General features: G+C 45.9%; 1 protein-coding gene across 1 annotated transcript in view; it reads left to right on the top strand.

The window, feature by feature from the left end:
* The first annotated feature begins 1,684 nt into the window (after nucleotides 1-1,684).
* NLRC3 (NLR family CARD domain containing 3) overlaps nucleotides 1,685-19,644 on the top strand; it is a 376,757-nt gene continuing 358,797 nt past the window's right edge. The window contains 1 exon segment of the mRNA XM_069209220.1: nucleotides 1,685-1,842. Within this exon segment, the coding sequence (XP_069065321.1) occupies nucleotides 1,685-1,842 (158 nt within the window).

Raw genomic sequence — 19,644 nt, forward strand, 5'->3', positions numbered from 1 at the left:
AAAGGAAAATTTCAATTCTTTTAAGGACACGCAGGCAAGGATTATCCCATCCCTACTGTTTCCACAGTTTTTCCCCACCCAGGATCATGTGTTTTTCATCGTGGTTTTCGTAGTAAACAGTTGGGGGACATTTCGTTCCACGTAAGTAAAGCTTGTTGATTGGTTATGGATATGCATCATTATGGTGGATAATGTGACTACAAGGTCCTGAAAGTGCAAATTTACAGCTAAGAAGTATAGTAATGCCTCTTGTTGTTTAAGGTGTTTTTTTCCTTCTGCTACCACAGATTCTTCAACTCTGTTTTTTGTGCTTCCATTGTACGGACTCTAATAAAAGTGAATAATTCATTATGATTCTGCAGGTCGCACTCAATAAAGAGGAAGAGCCTTGGGAGACGTTTAGTTATATGGACTGTAACTTTATTATGTGATTGGCTACTGTATTGTTTGTTCTATACTTCTTTCCTAGGGGCTCTTGGGAAAGATAGTTTATTGTTGAATACTGCTGGAAGTATTAAAGAAATAGAAAGTTTGAGCATAATCCACACCACCATGTCCTCAAAAGAACTGACATTTTCCTTTAAGTAAGCTAGGAAATTTTAGATTCCTCACTTTTTTGTAGTTTGAATAACAATGTTGACATTAAGGGGGTCATTTTGACCTTGGCGGACGGCGGAGGCCGTCCGCCAAGGTACCGCCGCTGAATGACCGCACCGCGGTCAAAAGACCGCGGCGGCCTTTCAGACATTTCCTCTGGGCCGGCGGGCGGTCTCCAAAAGAGCGCCCGCCGGCCCAGAGGAAATGCCCCTGCAACGAGGACGCCGGCTCAGAATTGAGCCGGCGTAGTTGCAGGGGTGCGACGGGTGCAACTGCACCAGTCGCGTATTTCAGTGTCTGCTTAGCAGACACTGAAATACTTTGCGGGCCCTCTTACGGGGGCCCCTGCAGTGCCAATGCCATGAGCATGGGCACTGCAGGGGCCCCCAGGGGCCCCGCGGCACCCACTACCGCCATCCTGTTCCTGGCGGGAGACCCGCCAGGAACAGGATTGCGGTAGGGGGTGTCAGAATCCCCATGGCTGCGGAGCGCGCTCCGCAGCCATGGAGGATTCTGTAGGGCAGTGGTAAACCGGCGGGAGACCGCCGGTTTACCCTTTCTGACCGCGGCTGAACCGCCGCGGTCAGAATGCCCTCGGGAGCACCGCCAGCCTGTTGGCGGTGCTCCCGTGGTCGGTGACCCTGGCGGTCACCGGCCGCCAGGGTCAGAATGACCCCCTGAGTGTCAAAAATACACTTGCAAACTTAGAAACACTTTACTATGTGGTCTTTTTATTTTTCTCTCAATGTTTGTGACTTTGTGTCTGCAAGCTATGAGATGGAGAAAAGATTTTCGTGTAATAACTGCCACTAATGTAACACTGAAAGATCTCTACTATAAAAATATTTGTTTTTGTTTGAATTAATTCTTCTTTATTCTTTAATAACTTTCTTTTTTCTGTATCACAACTTTGACTCTTTTTTTCCTCTGGCTATAGTAACTTCTGTTTTTTTGTTCTGTGTATTACTACTTTTGCCTGCCTGTCTTTGATATTCTCCTTTACATTTCAGCCATTTGGATCAATCGTTTCCAGAAACAGCTTGTGCGGTCTGTCTCCTCCCAATTCCTGGAGGACATCATCAGCTACATGAAGAAATTGGACCTTGTCAGTGATGAGGAGGCTCGGCAGGTGAAAGAAGCAAGCTCACTGGCAGACCAGGTGAAGGCAGTCATCGATGTACTGGCTAGCAAGGGGGGTCATGCTTCTCAGACCTTACAAACGTTTATCGAGACAACCAATTACCAGCTCTATCTGCAGATTACTGTCTATGGTGAGTAAATGGGAAGAATGTGACTGCTGAATGTCTCTAGATTTACTACCTGGCCCATCTTTAGTTTAGTTAGGGCTCTGAAACCTGGCAGCTTCTCGTAAAATAATCTATTGCACTTTGTCCATCAATTGGATGGGAAACCTTTGGTGAAGAAGTGTACACTGAAATTCTTCCAGAAGCACTGTCATGCTGTTGCACCTTACTGGAGAATTTCCACTTTGTTGTCAGATTCCTCTGACATTTTTCAGAAGCCCTTGGTCTGCTTTTGTCATGGAACTCTGTCAGAGAAAAGACTTGTAGTGCTCAACTACTGATGAGGACTACCTTGTCCACCAAATGGCTCTGTCAGAAGTGTACCTCTCTGACAAACCTCTCATAAAGAATCCCCTTTCATACTGTTGGGCGCACCAGAATCAGACACAGCTTCTGAACATTGGAACACTCAAGAATCAATCACACTTGTTCATGTGTTAACTCACAAAAAACAACATTCCCTTTTTATTATTTCACATCAGAGTGTGACCCACTTCAGCATTTTAGCCAGTCCAGTCTCTCTTCTTGATAGTTTGGGTGAACTCTTGCTTCCAAAAGGGCCTACCATTTGCTGCCTACCACTCTGGATGATTGGTGGATCCTTCCAAATGGAATGCAAACAATTCCACTGTGTCCAGTACCCATATATTCAACCACATGCTTATTTGTGGCATGCCCACTTCTAAACTCAGTTATGCGGTGGATATAGCGAGTCTGAAGTGACTCCCTATATCCACTAAAACTAGTGCCCAAAAACTTTAGCCCAGCTTACATTCAGTTTGCAGGATTTTAATCCCACCCACAATACGTTTTTTATTATTAGCCTTAACTACAAATTACCAATAGTAAGAGCAACTCAGTCAGTTCTGCCACACCCTACCCACCAACATGTTAGTGTCTCTACTGCATTAATGTCCATTGAGGGCTCAAGCTGGCTAACAGAAAGACTTTGGAGAGTATTGTGACTCTTTCAGAAGCATCTTTTTTCAGTTGGCATCCTTGCTAAAGTGATCCGAATTTAGTCCAATCCATTGAGGGAGTTGTCTAAAGCTAGGTGGGATGAGAGAACAGACTTAAATTGGCAATTTTTCTGAGCTGCCAGGCTCGCCTTGCTCCCGCTGCATTTAGGTTTTGGGGAATCCCTAATTGACTACAGCTAGCGCTTTTAGTAAATAAAAGGTGTCAATCCATGCATTACATGGTTGTTGCATTTCCTGGGACGTAGCTTGGTCAGTATGATTTGTGAGGGGTGGCATATGAGTTACAGATTTCTCAACTATAGAATGTTAAAATACATTATACCACAAGCAGGGCGCATGAGAGGGTCTTAAGGGCCAGTGACAAGGGATGTGGATTGTTATGGTACAAAGTGAGAGAAATCACAACATTTTGTAAAATAACCAACATTTTGGAGCACTTCATAAACCAAGAGATGAAGAGAGTGTGTATGCTTATTTGTCTGTGTCTGTGTAAAAAAAAAAAAGTCCTGGTGAAATCCGACAGACATCTCACCAAATCAGACTGAAAGCACCTGTATTCAACTATTTACCATAAAATACATTTTTATGAAGGTGTACCACCCCGTGCACTCTCTTGCAGCTACGGTCCTGTGCAGTTCAAGCATCGCAAGGTCAACCCTTTAAGGGTAGTCCAACTTTCCCTCCGCAGTCTGGCAGGGAAAAGAATCAGTGCCCCACCTTCGCATCAGGGTAATTTCTGTTTTTGTATTTCACAGACATATTCTTAATTAGGGAGTTTGTTTGGGAAAAACAAAAGAAGAAATGCTGAGTAGGCTAATAAAAACTTGGTAGCAGCTTTCATGTATGTCAAAAGTGCACCCACCTCTCCAGTGGCTAACATTTAGGGCCAGATGTAGCAAAGTATTTGCACGTCGCAAACGGCGAAAATCGCCGTTTGCGAGGTGCAAATGCCTCTTTGCTATGCAGAAATGCATATTGCGAGTCGGTACCGACTCGCAATATGCATTTCCAACTCGCAAATAGGAAGGGGTGTTCCCTTCCTATTTGCGAGTCTGAGTGGTATGCAATACCATTTGCGACCGCGTACGCGGTCACAAATGACATCGCAGTTACCATCCACTTCAAGTGGATGGTAACCCACTCGCAAATTGGAAGGGGTCCCCATGGGACCCCTTCCAGTTTGTGACTGGACCCACAAATATTTTTTCAGGGCAGGGAGTGGTCCAAGGGACCACTCCCTGCCCTGAAAAAATACCGAAACTAAAGGTTTCGTTTTTTTTTTAAGTGCAGCTCGTTTTCCTGTAAGGAAAACGGGCTACACTTAAAAAAAAAAAAACTGCTTTATTTAAAAGCAGTCACGAACATGGAGGTCTGCTGACGACAGCAGGCCTCCATGTTTGCGAGTGCCTATACTCGCTATGGGGCCGCAATTTGCGACCCACCTCATGAATATTCATGAGGTGGGTCATTGCGACCCCATAGCGAGTTGCAGTCGGTGTCTGAGACACCGTACTGCATACAAATTTGCGAGGTGCAAAGTGCGAGTCGCATGGACTCGCACTTTGCACCTCGCAAATTTTAAATTTGCTACATCTGGCCCATAGTAAGGTAGTTGATCTACGTCCGTCACCACGACTACCTCAGGGGACTCCCAATCAAGGTACAACGGCGTAATTTATTCACAAGCATTTTCGTTTTGGAGGGATATGGTAGGTAGATGATAAACATTAATTTAAGGGTGAATGGAGGCAGTGGGAGGTGGCGAAATTCTGCATCTTTATAACGTGATCTTAACGATTTCATGTTTTGAAGGATATATAATGACCTAGTTCAATCCAGAATAATTTAGTCATAGGCACTGTGCTCTGACGCATTGTCTAAGATCTCTATCTCCAAGGCGATTTGGCCAGGAGATATTTTTAACCAACAATCGATGGAGAGTTAATTAATTGTTTCTTTGTTGCGGAATTTCGTTGCCAGTCACAAAAATCCTCAATGGAATGCAAATGAGCTTTAGCAATTAGCATCTGCAGCAGGCAGATTAAGGAAGAGGTTAGTACAGGAGTGGCCCAGGGCAAACAAAAACAGAAATATCAACAGCTCGGGGGAGGAAAAAGTACCAATTAAAGCAGAAAATAAGAGTTATTAATACAGTTGGGTAAAGACTAACTATCTATTTATCTATCTATCTATCTATCTATCTATCTATCTATCTATCTATCTATCTATCTATCTATCTATTCACTGAAAAAAACAAAGGTTAAAGGGACATTTCTGTTAGGTTATGAATTTAGCTGCATAAAACCATAAAAATTGAGCTGTTACAGTCGGAGTTGTTTCAAGTAACTAGAACTCATGCCCTATGGTAATTATAACTTGCGAATAACCCCAGGCACCCAACCTGTGGCCTTTGTCCAGGCACGGCAGGGTTTGCCCAACTGTGTTTTTTTCAATATGGAATTGCACAGAAAACACCTTGCTTTGCCTTGGATAAGTTCAATAAGTTGGGTGGATTTGTCCTTTACAGAATCGGAGCTTGACTGGGGCACTGCTATGTTTATATTTGTAAGTGCTTCCCATTGAGGTTTAATTTCTGAGAAATGACCGTCGGTGCCAGATTGGATCCTCACCTGTTTTTTTTATCCAAGAAGAGTTCACAGTTTTGCGCAAAATGTCTACCCAACTGGACATCTTTCTACTGGTTAATCAGTAAGTGCTGCCTTGTTTGGTAAATTTATAGTGCACATTCTAGGCTAACACTACGTAACTGACCACGAGGTAATGGCTCCAGTGACTATGGGGGTCATTATGAACATGGTGGTGAACACTGTTGCCCGCCGTGGCGACGGTGAACAGAATACCGCCCTTTGCGGGTGAACAGAAACCCGCCATATAAAGATGCCAAAAACAGAACCCGCCAAAATATTTGTTACGACCAGCCACCGCCAGGGCCTTGTCGGCGGAAAGGCTGGACATCCTACCCCGCCACCGCCGGGGACAGAAATCCTCCACCCTCCAAATAATGATGCACAAATCACAGCAGCGATTAGTGGATGCCCAACGACCCTTGGCTGTACAGACCGCCACAGCAAGCAATGAGACCCAACAGTAAGAAATGGACACATTGGCAAGTTTGAAACCCACACACCTGACACAATCCACAACACTATAAAACACTCACATACACACCCCACAATCCTTTGCATCACCAATAGAAGAAGCCAGACTGACAACACTACAAGCATATGCTGATTGCAACAACACACAACTCACACACTCAACCACACAACAGCACCCTCACCAATATCCACACAACACACCACCCACAACACACAGCATGGCACCCCACAGAAAGGGAGTTAAGAACAATGGTGGACGAGATACTCAAGGTCGAGCCACAAATATTCGGTGCACAGGCCCAGCACACACCCATCGCCAGGAAGATGGAGTTGTGGCAGACAATAGTGAACAAGGTCGACGAAGTGGGAAATCATCCACGCCCGAGGGACGACATCTGCAAGAGATGGAACAACTTGAGGTCGATGGCATCCAGGCACAACATTGCGGTCCAGAAGACTGGGGGAGGACCCCCACCAACACCCCCCCGAATACACCGACTGGGCGGAAAAGGTACTGGCCATCCTGCACCCTGAGGGCTTCACTGGACTCACTGGAGGAATGGACTTGGGTAAGTCATCTACAGTTACCCCATATCTACCACACCTATAATGCATGCACCATGTCACCCCTCCAACTACCGCCAGGACCACACCCTACCCTGACCCCAGTCACTACATCCAGGAACCTTGCATGCCCACAAACCCATCAACAGGCCCACATCCCTCCCCCTGTGCACAGCCACCCACCCCTGCAAGGTATCATAATGGCACTACACCACCAAAATGCACCTTCACATCCCATGCTAAATGCAATGGTAGCCTCACAATAGGACTCTTCATGGCCCAGTAGTGGAAAACATGCACAAAATAGGGCTGCCCTGTCCACCCCATCAGATTTTGTAAATGTAAATGTAACATTCATGTCATTCCTCCCCACAGCCACCACCACCCATGCCACTCTGACAGAAAGGCCATAGAGTGCCAGCGTCCCACATGGAGACAGAGGCACCAACCAGGACACTGGAGAGGGAACTCTGGACAGTGAGGAATACCCTGGCCCATCACACAGTCCTGGACTGTCACCATCCAGCAGCCCCACCCAGGACACCACTGACACCCCTACCACCCAGCCACCGACATCAGCACATGGCAAACGACCCCACACCCGTGTATCAAGGCCACTTCGAACACAAGTACAGAGGCCACAGTCTCCACCTATCAACAGACAGGATGTTGATGGCCCCAGTACAAGTGGTACCGCCAGACCTGTGCAGGGGACACAGGCACAGGAGGCTAGGTCCAGAGGAAGGGCATCAGTGGCCCAGGGGGGAGGCTAAAGGATAGATGCTGCAACCCAGGAGGTGATCTCTGAGGTCCTGGGATCATACCACCATACCCAGGACAGGATGGGCCAGATCATGGCCACCCTGGAGCAGAATCAAAGGCTGCAGATAGCACACCACCCAAGAGGCCATGGGGTGGAGCAGGGAGCAGTGGAAACAGCTCAATGCCACCTTGGCCACTATTGCAGGAGTGCTGCTGCACCACTTCCCAACCCAGCCTCAGACCCCCACAAACTAGAAAGCCCCTACCACAGACCACGATACAGACCAGCCATCAACATCTGCAGCAGCAACTGGACTGGTGCCACTGTCTAAGGACACACAGGAGACCAGCACCCCTACCCGTTCAGCCCAACACCAGACACTCAAATGGCCCCTCGGACCCAGATATGGCACTGGTACACCTGCCAAGACCAAGGCACCGTCAAAGAGGTGACTCTGACACAAACTGTCTCCCAAATGTTCCACTGGACCACCATCCTCACCGGCCAATATCAACTCAACAACTAGTAAAGTACTCATGGACATATGACCCCAGCCACCAATGGCTGAGACCATGTAGCCAATGTGGAGACCCAAACTCAGCCCACTCCCATCACTGTAAAGAGCACCAATGCATCCCTGACCGCTATTAAAACACAGTTACACCAATTTCAATGTCCCCTGTCATCATGTTGAATCAAACCAAAGTGTGAATGCATTTGCCAGTTATATTCAGTAATCAGACCTTTATTGCAGGAGTTGCACCCCACACACAGTATGGTGTGGAGTAAACACAAATGTCTAACTAGTTGTTTATCATGTCACATGGCACTTGAAATTCATGTTGCATAGTAAAATGACTACATACCCCCCAACCCCATAGAGAATAAGTCAGACTGACAGTATCCAGTACAGACAACATCATCAGCGAACAGTACCTCATAGTCACTGGAAGTATAGTTGGATCAGTTGGTTCCTGGAGTGTACATCTTCCCCCTCTTCATCATCACCATCACTCTCATCCCCTCTCAGAGGCAGCTGGTCTAAATATACAGCACCCTCCTCCTTCAAGAGGGGGATAGATTTCCTCACAGCAAGTTGTGCAGCATGCAGCAGGCCACCACTATTTTACACACCTTCTTAGGGCCATAGCACAGGTAACCCCAGAGAGACGGAGGCACAAAATCTAGCCTTCATGAGACCTATAGTGCGCTCAATCACCCTCCTAGTACGTCCATGGTCCTCAATGTATTTCCTCTCAGCATCTGTTCTAGAATTCCTCACTGGTGTCAGGAGCCAATGCATGTTTGGGTAGCCAGAATCACCTGCAAAAGTGGGGAACACATGACTGTAACTAACTACCCTCAGTTGCAGACAGCCTGGCTGTCAGTTATGTACAGAAAAAGTGTCAGACACACTCGCCTATAATCCATCCAGTGTCCGCTTGTAGTTGTTTCATCATGTGTGGCACACTGCTGTTCCTCAGCGCAAATGAATCATGGAATGATCCAGGGAACATGGCATTCACATGTGAGATGTACTGGTCTGTCGCATACAGCAACTGAATGTTCATGGAGTGGAAGTTCTTCCTTTTTCTCTACACCTGTTCACTTACTCTTGGGGGGATGAGAGCTATGTGGGTGCCATCAATGGCACCTATCACATGGAGAATATTGGCAAAGGCATAAAAGTCTGGCTTGATGGCAAGTAGTTCGGCACTTTGGGGAAACCTCACGCATGACTGTAAGTGTTGTACAAATGCATCTAGTAATTTTGACAGGATAAGGCGAAACATAGTGGGCATGGGTGCAGGGGTTTCACAGCCTGTCACCTGACATTAGCCTGGGGCCAAGAAATGGAGTACAGAGAACACTTGCACTTCAGTAGGGATGGTATGCTGATTCCGATTAGCCGGTCTCAGTACTGGATCCAGTAATGCACAAAGTTCATGAGAAGTGGCACGAGTGAGTCTGTAATTGATAATGATGTGACGTTCCACCATGGTCTCCAAATCAATAAGTGGTCTGTGCACCGATGGGGCCCTCCCTCGCCACATGGGTCTATACCTAGGAGGAGTGGAGAACACATGTGAGGGACACAAATACATTAGCACAACACGTTGTGTATTCAACACTGCTGTCAAACATTTAGGTGACACATAAGCACTGTAGGATGTTAAACTGGAGTGACATGACCTTAACTGATAAATCTGGACTGTTGTGGTGAGTAAATAGTCTTTTGGGCATGCGTTTTAGGGCTGGGGTCTATAGGGCCTACATGGGGCCCATGACCAAATAATAACTGCCTAGTAGTTTGCAAAATGTCATCCCCTCTCATCCAGATATGTAGCAGTGGAAGTGACCTCATACCGCTAGCGGTTGTCGTAATGGCGTAAGGCGATGTTCACTGTTGTGCACCCATTCATTGGTTAACATGGTTGTCAATGGGGAATATGGGCCTATCATGATCTCTTCTGGCGGTGACGGTGCACACCGCCGCAGAGCGTATGCCATTTCATCACCCCAGGTTCACTTGACTCCCGGTTTCTGTGCATGCAAGTACTCCACTGAGTGTGCTGCTGTGTCCTGACTCTGGTCCTGGAAATGACATGAGTCACAGGGGAAAGGACCCCGGCCTTCACCACGGAGGAGCTGGAGAAGCTGGTGGACGGGGCCCTACCCCTGTATGCCAAGTTATATGGTCGACCACAGGTGCAGGTAAGTAGGCGGATGGGGTGCATGGATGTGTGTGATGGTGGTGGATGGCTGTATGCATGTGTGCATGATTTTGAACTGCACAGTCGTTTAATGCATGACGTTCAGCTTGAGTGAGGTGCTGGAATGTTGTTTGAAGTGTCTATCACATAGGGGACGTATGGCTAGTGGTTGCAAAGGTGCTTTTTCTGACCTCAGTGTCTATTTTCTGTGTATTCCCTACAGGTCAGCGCCCATCAGAAGAGGGGACTCTGACAGGCCATCACCAGGGAGGTGCGGACCCTGGGTGTCTACAACCGGCGGATTACCCACTGTAGGAAACGGTGGGAGGACCTGCGGCACTGGGCGAGGAAGACCTGCGAAGCCCAGCTGAGGAAATCCTCCCAACGGGGAAGGGGTGCCCGTCGGGTCCTGACCCCCCCCCCCTAATGCGCCGCATTCTGGCGGTGGCATATCCAGACTTCGATGGGCGCTTGAAGGCTACAAAGCAGACACAAGGGGGTGAGTACCAACATCATATAATGCCTCCTTGATGGATGTCTGAGGGTGCTGTAGTATGTATGCTGTAGGCAGGGACTCTGACTGAAGTCATTTAGCATTATGGACCCCATGGGCAGTTAGATGAGAAGGGGCAGGTCTGCAGTGCTTCAGGTCCTTCTGTAATTTGGGAGATAGTTGTATACTAGGGTTGTGGCCAGTAGTCAGGAGCAAGGCCATGAGTATAGCTGTAGGTGCTGCATGTTGGTGTATTAGCTGGGTAAGAGTATGGGTGAACCAGATATGTACATCCATTCAGATGTTAATATTCTCTCTCCTGCTTTGTCTTCCCCGCCCCTGTACTCTTGTGTTGTCTGTGTACATCAGCATCATCTGACGAGGGAGCAGTGGCACCGGCGAGTGGGGATGCAGTGGCCCACAGTTCCAAGGAGGCAGAGTCTAGGCAGAGTCTACGCCAAGGGGACCAGTGGGTTGGAGGGTGAGGGGAGTACCACAGGGGAGGCAACTACCACTGGAGGTAGTGACTCTGATACCTCCTCCGATGGGAGCTCCCTGGTGGTGGCAGACCCTAGTGGGTCCATCTAATCTTTGCCGTCTTCCGCCACCCCATACCATCGCTGCGCTCCCAGTTGCGCCCCACCCAGTTGCCCGTGCCCGTTCACCCAGAAGGGTGGGCGTCTCCTTCGCCCTAGGCACCTCATCCCCTGCCCCAGTCAGCCCTGCTGCCCTCACGGAGGAGGCTATTGACCTCCTGAGGACCATCTCTGTAGGGCAGACAACCATTGTGAATGGCATCCAGCAGCTAGCATCCCAGATGCAGCAGTTCAATGCATACTATGAAGGCATTCACGGTGCCATGTCTGGCGTACAGAGATCTTTTCAGGCTCTGGCCTCCTCTTTGATGGCAACCAGTGTTACTGGTCTTTCCCCCCTCCAACCACCTCTACCCCTTCCATCACCCCACTCCCTTCACCCATCCCAAGCAGACGTTCAGAGAGCCATGCACACACCTCAACACACAAGAAGCACACACAGAAACACAAGCACCACACTTCCCACCACAGGCATACACACAGTCAACATACAAAGGCACACACAACAACATCTAGTTCCCCCACTGTGTCCACCTCTTCCGCCTCCCTGTCTGTCACCTCTATGTGCACACTCCCAAGCACTGCACCCTCGTTCACTGTTGCTGACTCCATTCTTGCAGTCACCACAACATCAGACATCCAGTCATGCACCCCAGACACCACACCTGCACTCACCACGACTTTCAGTAACACTTGCAGCACACTCACCAAACTTGCAGACACCCAGACAACATCCATTTACACTGGCAGCCTGTCTTGTCCCACTGTGTCCACCCCCCTCCTCCCATTACACTCAGACGTTCCTAGACACCCATCCACCACATCTCAGCATACTGTACAGACACCTGCATCCACGTCACGCACACCTCCACTTGTTACAACCACTCTCTCTACCTCCACTCCCACACATTCCTCCAGGTCTACCCCGACTGCCCCTAAGAAACTTTTCCTATCCCGTGTAGACCTTTTTGAACCCACTGACTCACCCTGTCTCGTCCCTAAACGTGCAAACCTCCTTGCTCTGTCCACTACTTCCACGTCCAAGTCTTCCCCTGTCTGCCCTTCCCCAGTGAGCAAGAGGCCCCATGCTGGCCCTGGACCATCTGTCAAACCCCCCCCCCCCCTGTCCAAGCCCGCTCCCCTACCTTCCGAACCTAAACCGAAGCCCCCTCCACCACCTAAACGTAAGCCCAAGCCGCCCCTCCCAAGCATAAGACCCCACACCCATCACCCCCCTGCCCCTGGTCCCTGAGGTGCCTGGCTGCCCCATTCATGCCCCTTTATGGTGGAGTACCATGTGCACATGTGGGCAAATTCGGGCCATTTGGGCCAATCAGCCTTTTTGATATGGACCTGCCAATGGCCTCGTTTGGACAATCTGTTGCTCCTGGAGCTTTAATAAAGTTTGTATGCACAGTGTTGGTGTTGGCAAAGTCTGGATCCGTGGTTTCTTGTTTCATTGGGGTGGGGTGGTGTTGTGCACATGTGGGTACTTTGGGCAGGTTGTCTTGTCAGGTAAGAACCTTGCTCAGGTGTGTTTGGCTTGTAATGTTGTGAGGGGTTGTGGGTGTGTTGCGGGGGGTGGAGTGGGTGAGTATGTAACTGTGCCTTTTCTTCCCTTGTTTAGTAGGTTGAGATACTTACCGTCGTCGTCGGTCACGGTCACGGAGGTATATGGCAAGGAGCAGCACTGGCATGATTTCTACCTCTCTCTCCATGTCTGCTTTGGCGTGTTGTGTGGGCCTCCGGTGAGTGTTTCCTTTTATTTGGTTTGTTTCCGCCTGGCTTTGAGAGGCGGTGGTTCCCGGCCCGGAACTGATGGCGGATTTGTGCTTCATTTTTTGTTGGGCGGGTTGGGCCTTTCCGTCGGCCTGTGGGCGGCCTCTTCCGTCCTTGTCGACACTCCTCTGCTGGCGGTGAGTGGTTTGCAGGCTGCCTGTTTTTCATGTGCTTCATTATTTGGCGGCCCAGACCGCCAGCCTGTTGGCGGTAGTTACCACTGGCGGTGCGGTCTTTCCCACCGTGTTCATAATGAGGGCCTATGTCTGGTGTAATTTTGGCAATGTGACCGTTCCTAAAGCGTCTTCCTACTTTTAATGATCACGGGGAACCCTCAATTCCCCGCGGACTCATTGCTCTGGCGCACAGGGAGCAACAGCAGTTTTTCTTCTTCTTCTGCACTTTTCCTGCTCCCTCCCGCTAGGAGTGGACTTACACTTTGCTCTCGCCTGTGGTACCTATCAACAAGCGACAGCAAACTACTATGTCCAGAGGGTCGGCACCTCGGGACATAGGAAGCTGGCCCTGGAGACTGGTGGTCCTGAGGGCAATTGATGGCTCCAGGAGGGGGGCCACGCGCTCCCCTCCTTTCTCTAGCATTGGGCCAATCCCGGGGAGGTGGTGGTCTATGGGGCAGAATTTGCCCCCCAGCCCCCTCCCACCACTTAAAGGATTACTGTGGCCAATGAAGTGGTGGTCCCCTGGGCAATTTCACAATCAGGAGGGGGTCCGCGCAGCCTGCCTCTTATTACCAGGCCAAGCCCCGGGGAGGGGGCGGTCCCCGGGGCCCTAAAAGGCCTACAGACAGGGGGCCACGTGTCCACCCTCCTCTTAATTCATATTTTAAAACCCTGGGAAGGTGGCGGTCCCCATGGCCCAAACTGGGCTTGGGGAGGGGCACAGCATGTGCCACCTCCTCATTATTTATATTTATAAATTTTTCTCGAAAACTGTAAATCCTCCTCGGTTTCGTGGGAAAAATAAAACAAATTGCTTCTTTGACAGTGGCGGAGTCCCTGAAGAACCCCAGTACCTTGACTAGGGAGTCATGGTATTCATACCCTGCCCCCTTGTCTTTATTTTTATCTTTATTTTTGGGACTTGGCAGAGTCTGAGTCCCAAAATGGCTGCCAACTCTCCCTGGTTGAAGTATTGACAGTCAATGAGATATCAGCACGGTGACTGTTGGAACCTCGGAGGAATACCATCCCTAGATATCTATATTTTTTTAACTTTAAATATCTCCAGACTATTGAACGAATGGACACCAAATAACAAAAAGGGTTCTTTCTGGACCAAGAGATAGCTTTCTGCTAAATTTGGTGTAATTCCATCCAGCGATTTATGCTGTAGTCGTGTCTGAAAATCCCTATGGAAATTGCATGTGGAAAAAATGTTTTGGGGGCCTCCCTTTTTTTCTCAGCATCCGTCTGACAAATCACCCTGAAACTCTCATGGCAGCAGCTGAAGTGAGTGGTGAACTAGTTCTGAAAAGATAGTGAAGCTTTGTCAAATGGCACTAAAGTTATTGGCAAAAAAACTGCTTTTCCTATGGAAACTAGGACAAAAAATATATGAATATATATATACTGTTATGATTATGAAGAAATCCAAAAGGCAGCAAAAGGTTGATATACTTCTTTAATCAGTCACCTGCTCTCCACACCTGTCGTACTCCTTCATCTCTCAACATTCTAAACCACGCCTCCATTGGGAAGAGCCCATTGACAAGGTAGGGGGGGGGAGAGGAATGTTCAAAGGTTTTACTACCAGACTATATAATTATAACACATCTCCCTCCTTATTTCAGAGGAGATAATGAATATATTTAACCATTGAAAGTTAATAGAATTACTAAAAACTAACGGAAGGCCTAGGAGACGGTTGATATCTAGGATAGTTTCTTGAAGGTTTATCTGTGCTCCAAATTTGACTTTTGCTCAATTTAATTATGTTAAGATATATTTCAGCTATTTGGTGAGGAGGATGATATTTGAAAAAATGTAGATGTTCCTTGGTATTCCTTCTTACTTGTACTCAGTCGCCAACCTTACAATCGTGAACCTTCACCCCATATTTCTGGTCATACCAATTCTTGTACTTTTCTCTGTGTATCCATACTTTTGTCTGGAGCCTGTTTGGGTAAATGTTAAATTGTTTTCCTCCACCTAACCAATTAGGTGTCATTTTAGAGCTACGCTCTCTACCTTTAAGTGAGACAAAAGGGGAAATTCCCATAATGAAATTAGGTGATGTGTGATATGATGAAAGGCAATTTCATACTGAACCTTTTACGTTTTGACCATTTACTATGGCTGGTTGAACTTAATCCTTTATCGTGTGATTAGCCCTTTCTACAAGGCTATTGGCCTTGGGACAGTACAATGCTGTTTTTCATGTTTGATATATAGATATAATATATATATATACAGTATATATAGATATATATATAGATATATATATATATATATAGATAGATATAATGTATAGATAGATAGATACATATAATATATATATATATAGATAGATACATATATATAATATATATATATATATATATATATATATATATATATATATATATATATATATATATATATATATGTATATATATATATATATATATATATATATATATATATATATGATATAGATAGGTAGATATATAGTTTTTGTTGTTGAAAATCTTGGGGTGTAATTTGACCCCCATTGTCTGTAATTATTGTGTGGTATTTCTTCCTTGCTCCAAACATCCATTAGGAACTCAATTAAACGGGAGGTAGTTTATTGGTGCACTGCTTTAATGATTATCCACTTAGAAGTATAATTAATTAAGACTACCATATTTTTTTATATACTCCCAGACCTGCCATGGGTCCTAGTATGTTGATTGTTAGTTTGTTCCAGGGCTCTGTAGGTATTTCTACAGGTCATAGCGGTGCTTTGCGGATACTCTTGCTTTTGTCACTTTTCGCAGTTCAGTCTTTCTACTTATGGTTTAATGATGGAATCCATCCTACGAAACCAGAATTTACTCCTTACTTTAGTTTTTTTAATGCTTCTACCTAAATGACCCTCAAGTGGCAGGTAAGTTAGTTCCTCTGAAGGCATATTTTTCTTGTTCCTATATAGCTTTCCTCCCTGAATGTTTAATTCATGTCTAACTTCCCAATGGTCTTTCAGTTCTTCCTTAAGTTCACTACATTTTGTGTACAGTCTTTCTCCATACATTCCATTCGATCTTCTTTAAACAAAGCAGGCAGGGTTATAGTACAAATGGGACTGTCATTGGGCTCTTCTGTCAACACCAGGGCAGTGCGCGCTCTTTTGGCGACTAGAATGCAAAAACCCAGCACTCTCAAAACAACCTAATTTATGCATTGTGCTGATATGTTGTTGTTTAACCTTTTGCATTGCACAGTTCAATCCTGAAGACTTATTTTTTAATGTGCTTACAAATGCTGTTCATTTGCAGTGTATTCCTGCAGGCTTTCAGAGTGTGTTAGGGTGTGGTCCCTTTCCAGGTCCTTCTAGAGACTTTCCCTGCAACATGCCTGGGTGTGGTTGTGTGCTGGGCCAAGACTCTAGAAAAAGGAGCCAGCCCAGCTCCAAGTGCTCACTATTCAGAGGTCCCGGTGCAGAGCAGCAGCTACTTCCTAAGCTCCTGTCCCGTGGCCTATTTGATCTTCCAGACATCTGACTTTCATTCTTCATTTGGAGATCCTTGTTCTGGGCAGTAAGAAGGTGGTTGGGCTGGCCTCCCGACGCCGTTATGGAGAACCCTCATGTTCTTGGGCCTAATTCTTTTATGATTTGACAGAGTACTTTGCGCATGTGAAATATGTGCTTGAGTGTTTGTGTCATTTGCAGGGTGACTTGCGAATCGGCAAGACGCGCGATTCGTTTCATGATAATTTAATCTTGTTATTCGTTGCACGCTACCATTTCTTGACATTTGCATGGTGGCTTAACAATCGTCAAGACGCGCAAATCCTTTATGGTGTTTTAACTTTGTTGTTCATTATGCGCGCTACCATTTCTTGACATTTACATGGTGGCTTAAGAATCGTCAAAAGACGCGCGATTCGTTTCATTGTACTTTGATCTTGTTATTCATTGTGAGCTGTTATTTCTTGGCATTTACATGGTGGTTTACGAATCGGCAAGACTCGCGATTCGTTTAATGATGATTTGACTTTGATATTCATTGAGTACTACCATTTCTTGGCAATTTACATGGCGACACTCAAATCAGCAAGACGCACGATTCTCTCCTCGAGTTTAATTCATGTTGTTTATTGTGTGCCACTATTCTAAGATATTTATAATGTAATATTCGAGTTGACAAGTTATGTGATTTATTTTCCTGAATCCATATTGTGTTATTCATGGTGCACAATCCTTTTATGGTGTTTACAATATATATATATATATATATATATATATATATATATATATATATATATATATATATATATATAAATGTACAATATGCGCAATTTGTGTTGAAACATTTTAAGAGTACACAGAAGATCAGAGTTTCTAGATGCAATATTGTATGGTCCTAGTATGCATTCTCAAAAAAGGATTTATATGACTGGTTTAAATTTTAGTCAGAATGTTTTTCTGATTCTCATGGAAAGGAAAGTACTTGAATAAGAAAGTTTTTATTTAATCCATCTTGATTCACTTACAGGTATCCGGCCATCTTGAAACTTAGTCATTTTAAACTTAATTCTTAGATTGTTCATGTTTTCAGAATGACTGTGCTTAGAATCATAGTCTAGTATTGATTTCAGGAGATATAATTTTCATATTGTGTGTTCTAATCTTTTTCTTACTACAGGTCTCCTTGCCAGCTGTTTCCCTTCCTAGTCCCCTCTTCCCCTCTTGAACTCTCTTAGCCTCTGTGATTTATCTATCAGAGTCTTGGAGCTGTTCAGTGGTGGACATTTTGGGAACGTGCGCAGCCCCTGAGGATCTGGTGACTCTGACAGAATAGTGAGCCCACAAATTATTATCCTCCTGGTTTGTGTATGTTCTCAGCATGGCCACGCTGGACGAGTTAGTCAAGGCTATCATCCAGCTCCAGGCAGAGGCGATATCATCCAAAGAATTGAGAACTAGCTTAGCTGAGAGAGTGAGTCAGTTGCAAGATAAGGTAGAGAAGAAGGAACAAAGTCCCACAGGTGTGTCCTGGCCAGGTAGTTCTTCTCAGGCTTCTGGAAGTAATCCGACAAACATTTCCCTAGATGTTCCTTCCGCAATTCCTTTAGCTCCCCCAGAACGTTTCTCAGGTGACCCTTTGAAAGCGCAATCTTTCCTGGTTCAAGTGGGACTACACTTCACCTGCCGACCACATACTTTCCCCGATGCCCAGTAAAGAGTAGCTTTCTTGTTATCATATTTGGCTGGGGATGCAGCTACTTGGGCAATTCCTCTTGTGCGTAAATATAATCCCTTGTTGTACAACTGGAGAAATTTTGTTCGTGAGTTTTAGAGAGTTTTTGATCGTAGAACTGTAAGACAGTCAGCAGATCGTGAATTATTAGATTTACGCCAAGGGAATCAAGACCTAGTGTCATATTTAGCCAATTTTAACCGGCTGGTTGCCGAGACATCCTGGCCTGAAGAAAAAACAACAGTCTTGTTTTACAAGGGACTCAAAGAGGAACTAAAAGATATCTTAGCGCAAATCGACCCACAACCTACAGACTGTCAAGAATTAATAAACCTTGTCTTGAGGCTTGATCATCGTTTAGCAGAACGTAAAGGAACGCGCAACAAGATTGAAAAATATTCATGGCGTGTTCATGATAACAGAGACTCAAAAACTCCGAAAGAGAGAACGCCGGAACCGATGGAAATTGGAACCATCAGAAGACCTTTGACCAAAGATGAAAAGGACCTACGCAGAAAAAATGGACAATGTCTTTATTGTGGGCGGAAGGGTCCTTTTGACAAAGATTGTCCAATCAAACCAAAGAACAAGCAAGGTCCAGTTCAGAAAATCGCAGCCAATGCACCAGTCGAGTTTGGAAAACTAAAACACCCGAGATGCAGAGAAGGGTAGCTCATGGGTGTCACGTGGACCCTTCACAATCTAGACATCTTAAACTAGAAATAAGAGTTCAGGTCAAGAAAAAGATCTATTTCAAAAAAGCTCTAGTCGATTCTGGGGCTACTGGGAACTTTGTTGATGTCCAATTGGTTCGTGTATGGGGGATCCCATGTATTGAAAAGAAGACCCCAGAAATCATCCAGGCAGTCGATGGAAAACTCTAGACTGGAGGTCCAGTAACTCTCCTTGTCAATGATTTGTGAAGATAAGAATCAAAGAAAGAAACATAAAGAGAAAATCATTCTTGACGTGATCCATGCTCCCCGATATGGGATTATTCTCGGCTTGCCATGGTTAACTCATCACAATCCAGAGATCAATTAAGCAGAACGAAAAATCATGTTCTCATCTGCGCTATGTAACGAACAATGTCTCCAAAAGATTCAAGTACCAAAAGTTTGTAACTCTTACATAGCTACTGCCGCGGAGAAAGAAATTCAGCTGCCCAAACAGTATTCATCTTACAAAGATGTATTTGATGAGAAAGGAGCAGAGACTCTACCTCCTCATAGATATTATGACTGTCAAATTGATCTAGCCCTAGGTGCGATACTTCCCAACTGTCATGTATATGCGGTGTCAGAACATGAAAATCAACATTTACGAAAATACCT

This window comes from Pleurodeles waltl, chromosome 10 (genome assembly GCF_031143425.1).
Source record: "Pleurodeles waltl isolate 20211129_DDA chromosome 10, aPleWal1.hap1.20221129, whole genome shotgun sequence".
NCBI lineage: Eukaryota > Metazoa > Chordata > Amphibia > Caudata > Salamandridae > Pleurodeles > Pleurodeles waltl.